At 36.3% G+C, this 14,805-nt stretch overlaps 1 protein-coding gene across 1 annotated transcript in view; it reads left to right on the plus strand.

The window, feature by feature from the left end:
• LOC149785926 (ATP-binding cassette sub-family C member 1-like) overlaps positions 1-14,805 on the plus strand; it is a 196,261-nt gene that overhangs the window by 158,961 nt on the left and 22,495 nt on the right. Inside the window, exons 22-24 of the mRNA XM_089976163.1 lie at positions 953-1,263; positions 7,443-7,642; positions 12,855-12,981. Coding sequence (XP_089832289.1) covers positions 953-1,263; positions 7,443-7,642; positions 12,855-12,981 — 638 coding nt within the window. The remainder of the gene's footprint in view (positions 1-952; positions 1,264-7,442; positions 7,643-12,854; positions 12,982-14,805) is intronic.

Raw genomic sequence — 14,805 nt, forward strand, 5'->3', positions numbered from 1 at the left:
AAGCACTGGCCGCTTGGCGAAAGGGAGTTATTAAATCAGCATATGAATCTGAACTCTCACAGGATCAAATAGGACTAATGACTACTTCAGCTCATGGAATACAGTCAGTTTCAACTAGCCAGGTATTTGAACATGCTGCCTTAATTTGAGACATTGTGGAGTCAGTTCTCTGGCATGCCCAGTCAGCTTTCTTTGCTTTTATTTACATATTTACATAATGTTGCCTCAAAAAGGAGAGAGCTGAATCTCTTTGGTCCACTGGTAGCTGTGCAGACAGTTACCATACCCTGTTCATGAAAGCACAGCAATCAGTCCCTGGGAATGATCTTGCTTCATTTTATGAATTTGCCTGGAAAACATTTGAATGTAAGACAGTAATGAGGTACCAGATCCCTCAGGGATATATCTCTCATGTGTATAAATACATTATCTTCAATTTTGGTGAACTAATGTTAGGAGTAGCTAGTCTTTTTATTAGAGCAATAATTGCTTTTATTCTACATGATAACAGGTGGAGATTGGATGCTCAGCATTTTCTCCTTCCATGTACCTATTCCTCTGATGTTAATGTGATTGGTTAATGTATTAGATGGAGAAAGCAAATTATTTAGTAAATTATATTTTCTGATAATACTTACCTGACCACATTATACAAAGAGTAAGCATCCTATTAAAGATTTCACTCATGTTTAGACTGGTTACATCCATGATTCCAGTAGCCACCTAGTGGGAATAGAGGGTAGGTAATATATAAGAGTTGCTTCCTTTCATCTATATGTTATCTAAACGGAAAGACATGTTCTTCATCTTTGAGAGAGGGCTAGGTTTGGAGATATCATAGAGAAATCCTGATGTTAATGTGATCCAATAACTATTATTGGAGAAACATAATGCAATAAAAAATTTGCTTTGTTGCAGATTTGATAAATAATTGTTGACTTATTTTTTTCAGCTGTTTTTGTACTGGTGTTCTCCATCATTCTAACCTTCCGAATGATTCAAGCGTCAGCACATCTCCACATGGCCATGCTCACTAACATTCTACGCTGTCCATTGGAATTCTTTGATACAACCCCCATTGGCCGTATTGTTAACCGCTTCACTCAGGATATTGACTCTATCGACAATGAACTGCCAATGCAGTTCCAAATGTGGCTGGATGCTCTCTTTGTCTGTCTCTGCACTCTTATTATTATATCGTACAGTACGCCAGTATTTTTGTCAGTCATCCTGCCTATTGGAATCCTCTATGTAGTTGTACAGGTGAGTATAAAATAACTTTGGTTAAGGTTCAGTATTAGGATTAATATAATCTGTGGGGGGGGGAGAGAGAGATTTGGACTTTTTAAAAGTTTTTAGGTTTGACTTTTGTTAAGGTTCAGTATTTTGGAGTAATATAATCTCTCAAATATATCAATGTTGGTAGGGAAATCTCACCATTTGAGGTCATAATTTGTGGACAAGAACAAGGTTCTACCATGTTCCTGCCTACAGATTATGAACCTTGGGTGGGATTGTTTTATCCCACATAAATACACAGGGTCGATTATTTTTCTCACATTCCTCTGTCAAATATTTGTGCTTCAACAAAACACCACCCAGTAAATAAAGTTAAAGCTGCCTTACAAGACGAAGTAACTATTGATCATTTTTTGATCTTTAGAAAGAGCATATAAAATTTGGCTTAAACAGAACTTGGAAATACAGATAAAACACAAATAGATAGCCCAAGCCCTGAAATTAAACAAATAGAAAAATACTACACAACATGATTTGATGCATGAGATGTCATAAGCAAATCATTGTAGTAATGTGCCACCCCAAACATTATTTTGACATTGTCTGAGATATGACAAAAGCCATGTGCAAGGCTAGAAACAGGTTTTCCACTTTTGCATTCCACTTGGAAAATATATGTCTATACTGATAGGTGATGTGAGAAATTATTTGATGTTGTGGCCATTTTGTCTGTTTTTCTTTTAATTTCCTGGTAAGTCCAAAACATTTTAAGTTAAGCTGGCCTAGAAAATGCTATCCTTAAAAATAAACCATCCAATTCCAGCAACAATTTGCACCGACTGTTAAACCAGCCTTAAAAACAAATTTCTCTATGTTATCTTCTATACATGCACATTAACACATGGAGTGAGACACTTGTAAATCTAATGGAAAAAAGATAATCTTAGACTGTTAACTAAAAACTAATCTGGTCTTCATCAGTGATAAATTTCCAGGAATGAATTAAAGGAATTTGTCAGATTCTTATGATACATAATATTAATTTAGATAAATAAATGCCATACGTTTTCTGCTTGCCAGCGTGATTGCAATACTATATAATGTTTGCCTGTTTCTTCATGTTTTAAGGCATTCACTCTCTTTGTGATGGATCATCTTAAGTGAATATATTCCCTTATCACATTAATGTTAGGAAATAACTCCACTACCTCATTAATCCAGCCTGTCCCAGTAAGACAACATTTTAATCTTTCCCCTCTGTACAAGATATATAAAAAGGGATGACACTCTTCCAAACTAACTCCTTTTCCCACCTTTAACAGCTACTCATATTCTTGATGTATACCAGTTTAGGCTTTTGCTGTGATGCAGTTAACAATGTTTCTCGATATCCATCAAGATCATCTTTAGTTCTCCCATTAAGTCAAAAAGTGTCACTCAACTGACTGGAATATTTCATGGGGTTTGACATGACTTAGATAAGGCCAAGCCTTTAGACGGTTGTTGTTGGTGTTGTTGTAGAGTTTAACACCATTTTTAAGCACATGATAGGCTATACATGGCGGCCAGTATTAATGGTGGAGGAAGAGCCTGGGAAAACCCAGGAAAGAACCACTGACCCACGAGAAGCTACTGGCAAGTTTTCTCACATACCCACATAGGCCGAATCCAAGACTCGAACCCACGCAGACAGAGGTGAGATGGCAGTGATTCGTAATGGAGAGTGCTTTAAACCACTCGGCCACTCGGGGCCCCGCCTTTAGACAGAATAGTGCTGAAGCTACTGTCTTACAAAATATGTGTACTGGTAACTTTGGCTTTAGTATGCAGGGCGATTGAGTCACATGTCCACTTAATGGACCCAAGGTTGTCTTACTGGGATGGCTGGATTTGAAAGGTAGAAGAGTTTATTTCCTAACCTTGTGATTGGGTATATATTGTCAGGAAAACAAAATTTATAAAACATTTACTTTCACAGACACTCATGAACATTGCTGTAGAGATGCATCACAGGGATAGTAACAGCCATAATAAAACTATGTCACTGTGACCTGATTTTTATGTTTTATGACTTTTGTATTTCTGGCTGTTCTGTTTTTATATCCTCTACATCACAGACCATGTTTCACTTACACCAATACAAATTTGGATGTAGATATGTTTCGCTGTAAGTAAACCATGCCCTAACTAGGTAATGTGAGGCAAGTTTCATGCTTGAGTGTGTTTTCAGCTATTTTGTTACTGTTTCACCTGCACTAATGAAAACTGGATATGGATTCATCTAAAAAATGTACTCAACTATACCAAAATTAGGTCATTCTAACCATATTTTCGTGCTTGATTGGCTTTGTAGTTTCAACTGTTCACTAATTTACACCACCATTAGACCCTATTCCACCTACACTCATGAAACTGGTCTGTGGGCACATCTCATTGAGGGTAAATTACCTTTTCCCAAAGTAAGCTCACTTGACCACATCTTTATGCTTGACTTTTGTGTCAAAGGCCCTATTTCACCTACACTCAGGAAAACCAATAAATACATCTTAATGAAGTAACTTATCTCTACAAAATTTTTGCATTTTAGTGACCTTCAGTACAATCGCAGTATCTTGGAGCTTTTTTCACCTACAGTTATTAAAATTTGGTTTGAAAGGTAACTTGACCATCTCAAAACTAGGTCATTTTACAAAAGCTACAGGCTTGAGTGATGTTTGTATTTGAGCTGTTTCATGGTTACACCCTCAATATCTTTGACATCTACACATATGAAATTTGTATGTGGATAGATCTCGGGGAGAATATCTCAGGCATTCCAAAATGGGGTTATTGTGACCTACTTTCATGTTTGCATAGCTTTATACTTACTTCCTTTTGTTCATATACATTATATCTTGCACCATATTTAACCCACTTATGAAAATTTGCATATCAATGCATGTCAGCATTACTAAATTGATTAAATCTATAATATGACCTAATTTACAAGCTTGAGTGATTTTTGTTACTTTCAGCTGTTCATTTTTGACACCCTCATGAGTTTTCCCATATATAACCACCACAATTTAGCTCTGGATATTGTCCATCCATGTGTCCATATGTATGTCCATTACTGCATCACCTTCTAATCTGCTGATTGGAAATTCACAAAACTTTATAGTTATGTTGCATGATGTTGGCAATATGTAGGTCTATATCAGGGATCACAAAATGGCTGTATTTACCAGACATGACAGACAAATGAAGTTATGTACCAGTTTATGACTCAGCATCCCAGACATTAGACAGTAATGTTCCCATTGTTATCCCATGCACTTATTTGGTCATAATGTTTTTCATTTGTTTAAATATTCTATAGCCACAACATACAAGACAATAAAGGTGGGAAAAATTATCTCCTGGACTTTACTGTAATTGTACAATTTCACCAGGATCTGTACTGCATTACATCAGTCTCTCACAAAATGTACTAGCATTGCCCCAGTATCTGTACTGCATTAAATCAGTCTCTCACAAAATGTACTAGCATAGCCCCAGTATCTGTACTGCATTACGTCAGTCTCTCACAAAATGTACTAGCATAGCCCCAGGATCTGTACTGCATTACATCAGTCTCTCACATAATGTACTAGAATTGCCTCAGGATTTGTACTGCATTACATCAGTCCCTCAGAAAATGTACCAGCATTGCCCCAGGATCTGTACTGCATTACATCAGTCTCTCACATAATGTACTAGAATTGCCTCAGGATTTGTACTGCATTACATCAGTCCCTCAGAAAATGTACCAGCATTGCCCCAGGATCTGTACTGCATTACATCAGTCTCTCACAAAATGTACTAGCATTGCCTCAGGATCTGTACTGCATTACATCAGTCTCTCACATAATGTACTAGCATTGCCCCAGGATCTGTACTGCAATACATCAGTCTCTCACATAATGTACTAGCATTGCCTCAGGGTCTGTACTGCATTACATTAGTTTCTCAATGTACTAGCATTGCCCCCAGGATCTGTACTGCATTGCATCAGTCCCTCACAAAATGTACTAGTATTGCCCCAGTATCTGTACTGCATTACATCAGTCTTGCACAAAATGTACTAGCATTGCCCCAGTATCTATACTGCATTACATCAGTCTCTCACAAAATGTACTAGCATTGCCCCAGGATCTGTACTGCATTACATCAGTCTCTCACATAATGTACTAGAATTGCCTCAGGATTTGTACTGCATTACATCAGTCCCTCAGAAGATGTACCAGAATTGCCTCAGGATCATTACTGCATTACATCAGTCTCTCACAAAATGTACTAGCATTGCCCCAGTATCTGTACTGCATTACATCAGTCTCTCACAAAATGTACTAGCATTGCCTCAGGATTTGTACTGCATTACATCAGTCCCTCAGAAAATGTACCAGAATTGCCTCAGGATCATTACTGCATTACATCAGTCTCTCACATAATGTACTAGAATTGCCTCAGGATTTGTACTGCATTACATCAGTCCCTCAGAAAATGTACCAGAATTGCCTCAGGATCATTACTGCATTACATCGGTCTCTCACATAATGTGCTAGAATTACCTCAGGATTTGTACTGCATTACATCAGTCCCTCAGAAAATGTACCAGAATTGCCTCAGGATCATTACTGCATTACATCAGTCTCTCACATAATGTGCTAGAATTGCCTCAGGATTTGTACTGCATTACATCAGTCCCTCAAAAAATGTACCAGAATTGCCTCAGGATCATTACTGCATTACATCAGTCTCTCACATAATGTACTAGAATTGCCTCAGGATTTGTACTGCATTACATCAGTCCCTCAGAAAATGTACCAGAATTGCCTCAGGATCATTACTGCATTACATCAGTCTCTCACATAATGTACTAGAATTGCCTCAGGATTTGTACTGCATTACATCAGTCCCTCAGAAAATGTACCAGAATTGCCTCAGGATCATTACTGCATTACATCAATCCCTCACAAAAAGTACTTGTATCCACAGCTAATCTTCATCATCCTCAAACTATATGTTTAAGAACCTGATCAAATAAAATATTACTGCCTGATGTGACTAAACATGTCTATGTCAAGTATTACATAGTTAGGTCATACTGAAAATCTGTTGTCAGTTGTTAATTCTTAAAAACAGTAGAATGGCATAAATCTTTTGAATGGTGAAATTCCGTTAAATAGTTTTCTAAAAGAAAGACATCCTTATAAACAAAATAATAGGTGTGAAAACCAGTGTAGCATTGAAGGATAATTCTAAAAATGAGGCAACAGCAGACCTGGAAATGAAAAATTGCACTTCTTACTGGAGCATTTTATTAATGATTATATATTTTCTTATTTATTGGAACCTTTAAGGGGCCCCGAGTGGTCTAAAGCACTTTCCGTTACGGATCACTGCCATTTCACCTCTGTCTGCATCGGTTTGAGTCTTGGATTCGGCCAATGTTGGTATGTGAGAAAGCTTGCCAGTAGCTTCTCGTGGGTCGGTGGTTCTTTCTGGGGTTTTCCGGGGTTCTTCCTCCACCATTAATACTGGCCGCCATGTATAGCCTATCATGTGCTGAAAAATGGCGTTAAACACCACCACAACAACAACAGCAACCTTTTATGTCACTGTTGAATGTTTTTAAATTTTATTTCACAAAAATATTATATCTTTCCACCAACATTGAAAGTAAGGACAAAATGTTTAGGAAAATCCATTACAATTTCAAGACCCTAGTATGTGTATATTGTATATGTGTATGCATGCATTCATCAATTTTCCTGTCTTTCTCAGCCTTAATTCTTTTGTCAAGTTCTCCCTATCTTATATTTTTTAAAGAAAATTTGCTTATTTTGATTTAGCCCATTTATATATGCAAGAGTATTTTGAGATGCATCCCAGTATGTGTAAATAACTGTGTTATGTTGTTTATCTTCAAGAACATTTGACCTAATAATTCTGTATTTGAGATGATTTAGGTGTTACGTAGATATGCATTGAACAGTCACAGATTTTGATCCATAACTTGTTGGCTACACCAGTGATTAGAGTTGGTAGGACAGAGATGAGGCATGGTTGGGGACCAGAGGTTGTGGAAAGGTGAACAGTGGAATTAATGCAATGGTATAGTGCAGTTTTTCTGCAGATTTTGGATTTTGTACTTACTAAAAGAATTTTAATGTTAATTTCAGAGATTTTACATTCCAACTTCACGTCAACTGAAAAGACTTGAGTCAAAGACCAGATCCCCTATTTACAACAACTTCAGTGAATCCCTTACTGGGGCTAGTGTTATTAGGGCCTTCGGGGTCCAAGGCAAGTTCATCGAAGAGTCTGAGAAAAGAGTAGATAAAAATCAGCAGTTTGCGTTTGCAAACTATTCAGCTAACAGGTAATATACGTAGCCTCCTGGTAATTGAAGTTTGAATTGGTTCTTCTTCATCAATTGTTTTATTACTGGAGAGTGATCCTCCTCTTCAAAGGCCCTTCTGAAGAGAGACCACCCCTTTAGTAAGGCTGTCTTGCAGGCAGCAAGATAGTTATTTATATTGCTTACTTATAAGTCTGGTCCAACTGCAGTCAGATGCATCACTTAAAGCACTACCAGATTAGGTCTGTGTTGTTTGTAATCAGATGCATCACTTAAAGCACTAACACATCTGGTTCTATGTTGTTTGTTCCCCTAATTACACCTATCAACATGCATAGACCTGGATCTGCCAGTGCCTGATGTGATGGCAGATCTGAGTCTTTGTAGTGTGCCGTTGGACCTAACTTGTAAGCGTGTATATGTGGTATATTTCAGACACAGTTCCCCCTGGTGAAAGGCCATTCCTTTTATTAGACCAACTTTTCAGCATTGAAAGGGTGGCCGTATAAGAGGGGACCATTGTTTTGCTAGTTGCCTTCATATTTACTTCATAACACCTTTTTTTTCTGATAATGCACTTGTTCATGTGACATCATATTGTAAATGTCATATTGTAAATGTCATAAAGCACATTGTGGCATATCACTAAACAATGGGCTAAGAAGGCGTAAAGTCTTTGAAGGTTTATAGTAAATATAATCCCAAATTCTTGTTCAGATGTCATTAAATTTTTCAAAAAGGAATTAAATATAAAAGTGTGCTACACTCTGCAAGTGTCTTGTTTTAATTCATCATTCAGCTCATTCTTATAATGAATTTTCATGGTAGATCCCTATATACTACCCATTCTGACCATAATGCATCTGTTAATGTTTGGTGGGAAACCGAGGAAAGTATTATATGTATCTATCAAAGTTTAGTAGTTATAGAGTGACCATTTCTAATTTTAGGTTGTCCGTATTAGTTTGGTCACCTTAGATACTGAGAGCAAAAACCAACTGAGTGGAGAATTAATGGTAGAAATAAAACATTAAAGGTTTTATAAAATTCATATTAAAGGGGAATTGGAAAAGCATAAAGTTATTTTAATGACATGTCTAGATATGTCTGACAGAACTGTCAACAATCATCATCTGCTTCAACCTCAAGCCAGTCAGTAAAAATCTGCAATTGGAGTTCTATAAACATTTCTTCCATATCACATGGCATCAAAGTCAAAGTCACAATTAAATGGCTGTAACCTTTGTTTTTTTCTGATGATAGTTTTATACTGAAAAAGCCTTAAGTGAATCAGCTTTTCATCAGCTGACAGTATATGTACTAGTTAAGTTTCTGCATTTCTCTCCAGTTCCACATTAAATTTTCTGCAGATCGGTACCATTAGCTGGGTTGACTTCACAAGTCATATATGTTGGTTACTTAGAGTTTGTAAACCAGGTTGTTTCTTTGCAAATTGTTTTGGAATTTTTGCCCAACACAAAGTAAATGTTTTCAAATGCACATGAATAACTAGGACTAATCTCCAAACAAAACCATGGTGCATCACACTTGGCATGTTCCACAATATTTGTTCTTTTCTATACTTACTTTGGCACTGGTGTGAGTTCCCATCCTGGGAACAACATTTATGAAGAAATGTTCTTTATGTTAGGCTGGCAAGTACCATACAAACATCATGTTGGTTCTCATGTTTTTCTTGCATCAGAGATGGGCTTAGCCACCCATAGGCTAGTCACATGTAAGGATGATTGTTTGATATAGAAACCAGTAGTCTCACAGTTGAAAAGGAATTATTCTGTGAATTCAACTGTATCTACCAAATGCTTTTTGCATAGAAAATGATATATTCTTGCAATTAAGAATTAAAAAATGTTCATGCAATTTTGGGGTTGCTGCATATTGATTTGGAAACCACCAGAAGGCATCCAGTTGACACTAAAGTTGCCAATTCAGAATTTTTAGCTGCAGTTGCAATCACTATTACTTTCAGTTTGGAGAGTTGATGAATTCATTAATAATTATAATTGGGGACAAAGACCAATAAACTTTGACAGACCTTTACATTTGTGGTATTTACCATACATACTTGCTTATTAGACATGTTCAACTGCAAAACTGCACAGACCCAGAGCTGCCATCACATAATGCACAGACAAATGCAGGTCTATGTAGTTTGTTAGGAGTAATCAGTAGAACAAACAAAATAGAACCTGATCTGCAGACACATTATGCAACAGTAGATCAGGATCTCTGTCGTTTGCAGTTTGATATAACTTACAAGTGAGTACAAATGGTACAAATCAAGTATTTACAGCATTACAGCTTTACTACTTGAAGTTTTGTTTTTGCCAAACCTTTCTGCAACATATCCATCACTTATCACGTATACCATTCATTCTGAATTTTTTAGAGTGGTTTTTTAAACATTTTTTTATAGAGTTTAACAGCACTTTAAACACATTACAGTGTGACCCCGCTATGACCGTGTTATTGTTGTTGTTGTAGGGCTTAACGCCATTTTTCAGCACGCGATTGGCTATACATGGCGGCCAGTATTAATGGTGGAGGAAGAACCCGGGAAAACCCCGGAAAGAACCACCGACCCACGAGAAGCTACTGGCAGGCTTTCTCACATACCTACATTAGCCGAATCCGAGACTCGAACCCACGCAGACAGAGGTGAGATGGCAGTGATTCGTAACGGAGAGCGCTTTAGACCACTCGGCCACTCGGGGCCCCATGACCGTGTTATAAGCAACCAGGTCAGTTAGCTGAAGAAAATGATGCATGTACCCCCAGAAATTGCAGGGGGGAATGTAGGTAATAAATGCAGGCAGTAAAACACGTGCTTCATCAGCACAGTTACCATCTTAAATCGGTGCATATTAAATGAGAAATTGAGAAATACACCTGTAGTGAAAACAGAGAAGGCATATATAATAGTTTACTTTATTTAGAGAACAGCGAATTGGTACATATTTGTGAATACTGTTTATATATACATGTCTAATGTATAGCATGAATAGAATATCAACACCATGTACTCACCCGCAAATCTCATCATATACAATGAATCCACAATACAAGTGATTCCATCAAAAATATGCACACACACACACACAGATTTAAAATATTCAGTAATATTGGTCTAAATTCAGTGGAAAAACATAACACAATCACGTAACGAATGGCGAAGTACATTTACTTTTCAGTACGTCCCAAGTTGGTAAAAGTTAGTTTGTGTTTTAAGCCATCATTGGTAGCATTCATAAGCATAAACTTTTTCCCTGCAAAAAGGAAACTTTCACAGCACAGTTAATAAGTTCCAGTCACATTGGAAAATGCAAACATCCATCAGATTCCATTACTTTTATATAAGTTTGGTACTGACTTCCTTTGAAGAAAAGTTCTTTGTTTTTATTGAAGATTGTAGTCGGCTTTCTTTGATGAAGAGTGCATGCATTATTGAAGTCACCGCTAAAGGCCAGCTTTGGAGAACCAAACAAATGCCCATTTCTTATTGTGGCAGCAACATCAAAAAATTGTATTGCATGATTGAGACTGATTTTTTTCCATTTACTGAGCATATTTTCATAACAATCGGTGCTTCAAAATTAATGTTTCCTTTGAAATTTCAGCAAACTATTTTATCAGGGTACATTTTTAAAAAGGAATTGGTCATCATTTGGACTAGTCTAGTTACTGTTTCTCCCTTCCTATTGTTGAATAAACCAATCACTAAGATGTGTTTTTTTGTTCTTTTTTAACATTTGTGGTAGCAGCATGATGCTGCCTTCCACACATGCATTAGAAATTTAACAACGGATCGACGGAAGATAGAGGCGCAGGTGTTCTGGTCAGATGACAGGGATTATTACAGAAAATAGGAGTGTTCTAAAGGATTTAATTCTGAGTGAAAAGAAGAGGAATTTTACTTACCATCCACATACAAATGTCAGACTTTGTAAATATGTTAATTACTAGCGAGTGGCCAAAAATCTGATGAAAGATAGATTACAAGATAATGCCTCGTCCGATTGATCTCCGTTACCAGAAATATCAACAATAAAAAAGCGGATATTTCACAACATACAGTACTCATGCAAAATGTCAAGATAAGCGGATTATGATATAACAATGCACTGTTTAGATGGTTTGTCAACACGGACAAAGAATTTGTTTATGTAACAATAGATAAATTTCAGTGCATTTTATTTCCAGTTTGTGGCTTCCTTTCATGGGGCCTTTGAATTTCTCCACTCCAAACCAATGGTTGTGTATTCAAGTTTAAACAGCCAACAATGTTGCCAATGAAAAAAATCACCAGATGGTATATTTTGCCACCAGTAAGGGAAAAAAAATCCAAGTTTGAAACATTGGCAAAGCCCTATGCGATTTCAGAATAAACTTTTTATATGTTATTTTTTGTACTTTTAAGAAGAAAAAACTACTTTTTCATATATGAGAAAAATACATATAAAATTTTAGGACCCATGCCATGATCATCTTGTAACAATCATACGAGATCTTCCCAGAAATGATAATAAACTTTTTACATTTTTTCGTTCTTTTATGAAAGACCGTTCAGTTGGCCTAGTGATTAGAGTGTTCGCCTCGGATGCGGAAGGTCATGGGTTTGATCCCCAACCGAGTCATACCAAAGACTTATAAAAATGGTACTAACAGCTGCCTCTCTTGGTGCTCAGCATTAAGAGGTTAGTGTTAGGACTGGTTGTCCTGGTGTCAGGATAATGTGACTGGGTGGGACATCATGCTACATGTCTGCGGCATGATGCCCCAGTGCTTGACATCACTATAAACTGCCACAAAGCAGACATTGTAGCGATATGACTAAAAAATTGTTAAAGCTATGTTAAAAATCCAAATCACAAACACACACACTTTTAAGAAAGATTTTTTTTTTCATGCACGAGAAAAATACATGTATATGAAATTTCGGGAGCCACACCACGACCGTGTTATATCCGAATTTGTGTTATAACAGAGCGTGCTATAGCGGGTTCACACAGTATTGACTTTATCATGCTGATGAAATAACAACTGAGTGCCTTCCCCAAAGACACATTGAAACAGTTGACCCACGCTGGCCTGGGAAGGTATCAAACCTTTGACCCTTGGATTACAAGTCTGACAAATGGTCATGCCATAAACTCACCTAGCCTGGTCAGCTAAAAATGGAAGATTATTTAAAGCATTGTACTGTCTATTTCAGGTGGCTTGGCTTTCGATTGGAGTTTACAGGGGCAGTGGTGGTACTGGCAGCTGCAGTGTTTGCAGTCCTAGAGAGGGACAACATTAGTGGTGCTATTGTTGGACTTTCCATATCATATGCACTCCAGGTTATGCTACCTTTTTGCCTCTCTTCATTGCAATAAAGATGCTTAAAAAAATTATAGATATGTCTTAGAATTTATAAATGATGTCTGTATAATGGACACTTTTTAACCTAATTTTCTTTATTTTGGAAGGGCATTCACATTAAAAAGAATAACTTTATAAAAAGTGTTTAACATCAGTATGAAGGCACCAAAGCAGGATACACATGTCACTTACACACCTCATGAAATATGAAATCCTCACAACTTAACTAAATTGTTTACTAGCCTTATTAAAGAATTAAATAATGCTTACAAACCTTGATAATCTTATTCTTTTATTTCTTATGTTGATAATATTATTCTTTTATTGCTTATGTTGATAATATTATTCTTTTATTGCTTATGTTGATAATCTTATTCTTTCATTGCTTATGTTAATAATCTTATTCTTTCATCGCTTATGTTGATAATCTTATTCTTTCATCGCTTATGTTGATAAGCTTATTTTTCATTTACATCACTTTGTAGCTTTTTGCTGTAACTCAACTGGAATTACATTGTACATAATACTGGTAGCTTATTATGGTTGAATTGAAATATAATTTAGAATTCAGGCTGTATTAATGTTCACATCAGAGGCACAGTGTCTGTGTGTCATAGTATTTGTTGTAGAAAAACTAATTTTATGATTATTGTGAAGTTTCCTGGAAATTTGTAAACGAGAGCTCAGCTGTATTATGAAAAAAGATGATTTTTAGGTTTCTAAAAAATTGTATTAGCATCAGTTGAGGATAGTCAGCTATTTTTTGATAATTAATTATTGATGTTTATATTGATGATTCAACATCTCAAATTGTATTGTTGTTTATTTTCAGCAAAGTTTTATAATACAAGATCCCTCAGTGCTAAATGTTTGAGAAAAGAAATGAAAATTTAAATTGTAATCACTGTATATCCACACATGAGTTTAGAATCATCTATTGAGTCAATTGCCTGTTTAGATGTTAATTTACTTAGAATATTATGAAATATGTCCCTGCTTTATTGGCTGAAATGTGGGGGTTGCATTCACATTTTCAAATGACCAATAAAAATAAATGTCTGGTATATGTATTAAGCCCATGGCCATAACCAATGCAAAAACGTTTTGCAATTTATCAGGTGTGAAAGGATACCGTTTTTTTGTGCAGCTGTTGTCAGTCAAGTCTTACCCATTTACTCTGATCTATATAACAGTTCATTTAACCTGTGATACAATACAGTAAATTCATTGTATTCTCCAGTTTTGTATTTGATTTCAGAAAAAAGGGCTGACCAACATGCCATTTCTTTTTGTTCACTTAGCTTGTGCATAAGAGTTGCATTCAGCGTAATGTTCAGGAACAAAATCACTCAGTGATATTCTGGTAACATTTTCCCAGCTCCATAAATCTCATCTTCTTCAAAGCTTTCAGTGTCATTGATATAATTATTACCATCTGGCAGCATTTGCCAAATTGAATTATCATCTGGAGATTGCTCGTGTTGGGAGTCAGCCATCATGTTTTAACTGATATTTGTCAAACTTCTTTGCTAAGTGTATGATAAAACTATGACAGAATGTTTGTTCCTGGACCCAGTGAACCAATCAAATTTTGTTTCACAACTATTCATGTCAAGCTGATGTACCCAGATATGTTAACAGCTGATGACCTATACAACGGCAAATGCCCTGACAGGTACTTTGAGACCTCAACTGATCTCAGGATTTGTACCATAACAAAACACTTTAAGGGTTCAATTTAACACTTTTATCTTGCCCAGGGTTGCAACAATGTAAAACTGCCAAAAATTTAATATGCTCTA

This window comes from Sinohyriopsis cumingii, chromosome 12, assembly GCF_028554795.1.
Source record: "Sinohyriopsis cumingii isolate HCF-2022 chromosome 12, ASM2855479v2, whole genome shotgun sequence".
Lineage (NCBI taxonomy): Eukaryota > Metazoa > Mollusca > Bivalvia > Unionida > Unionidae > Sinohyriopsis > Sinohyriopsis cumingii.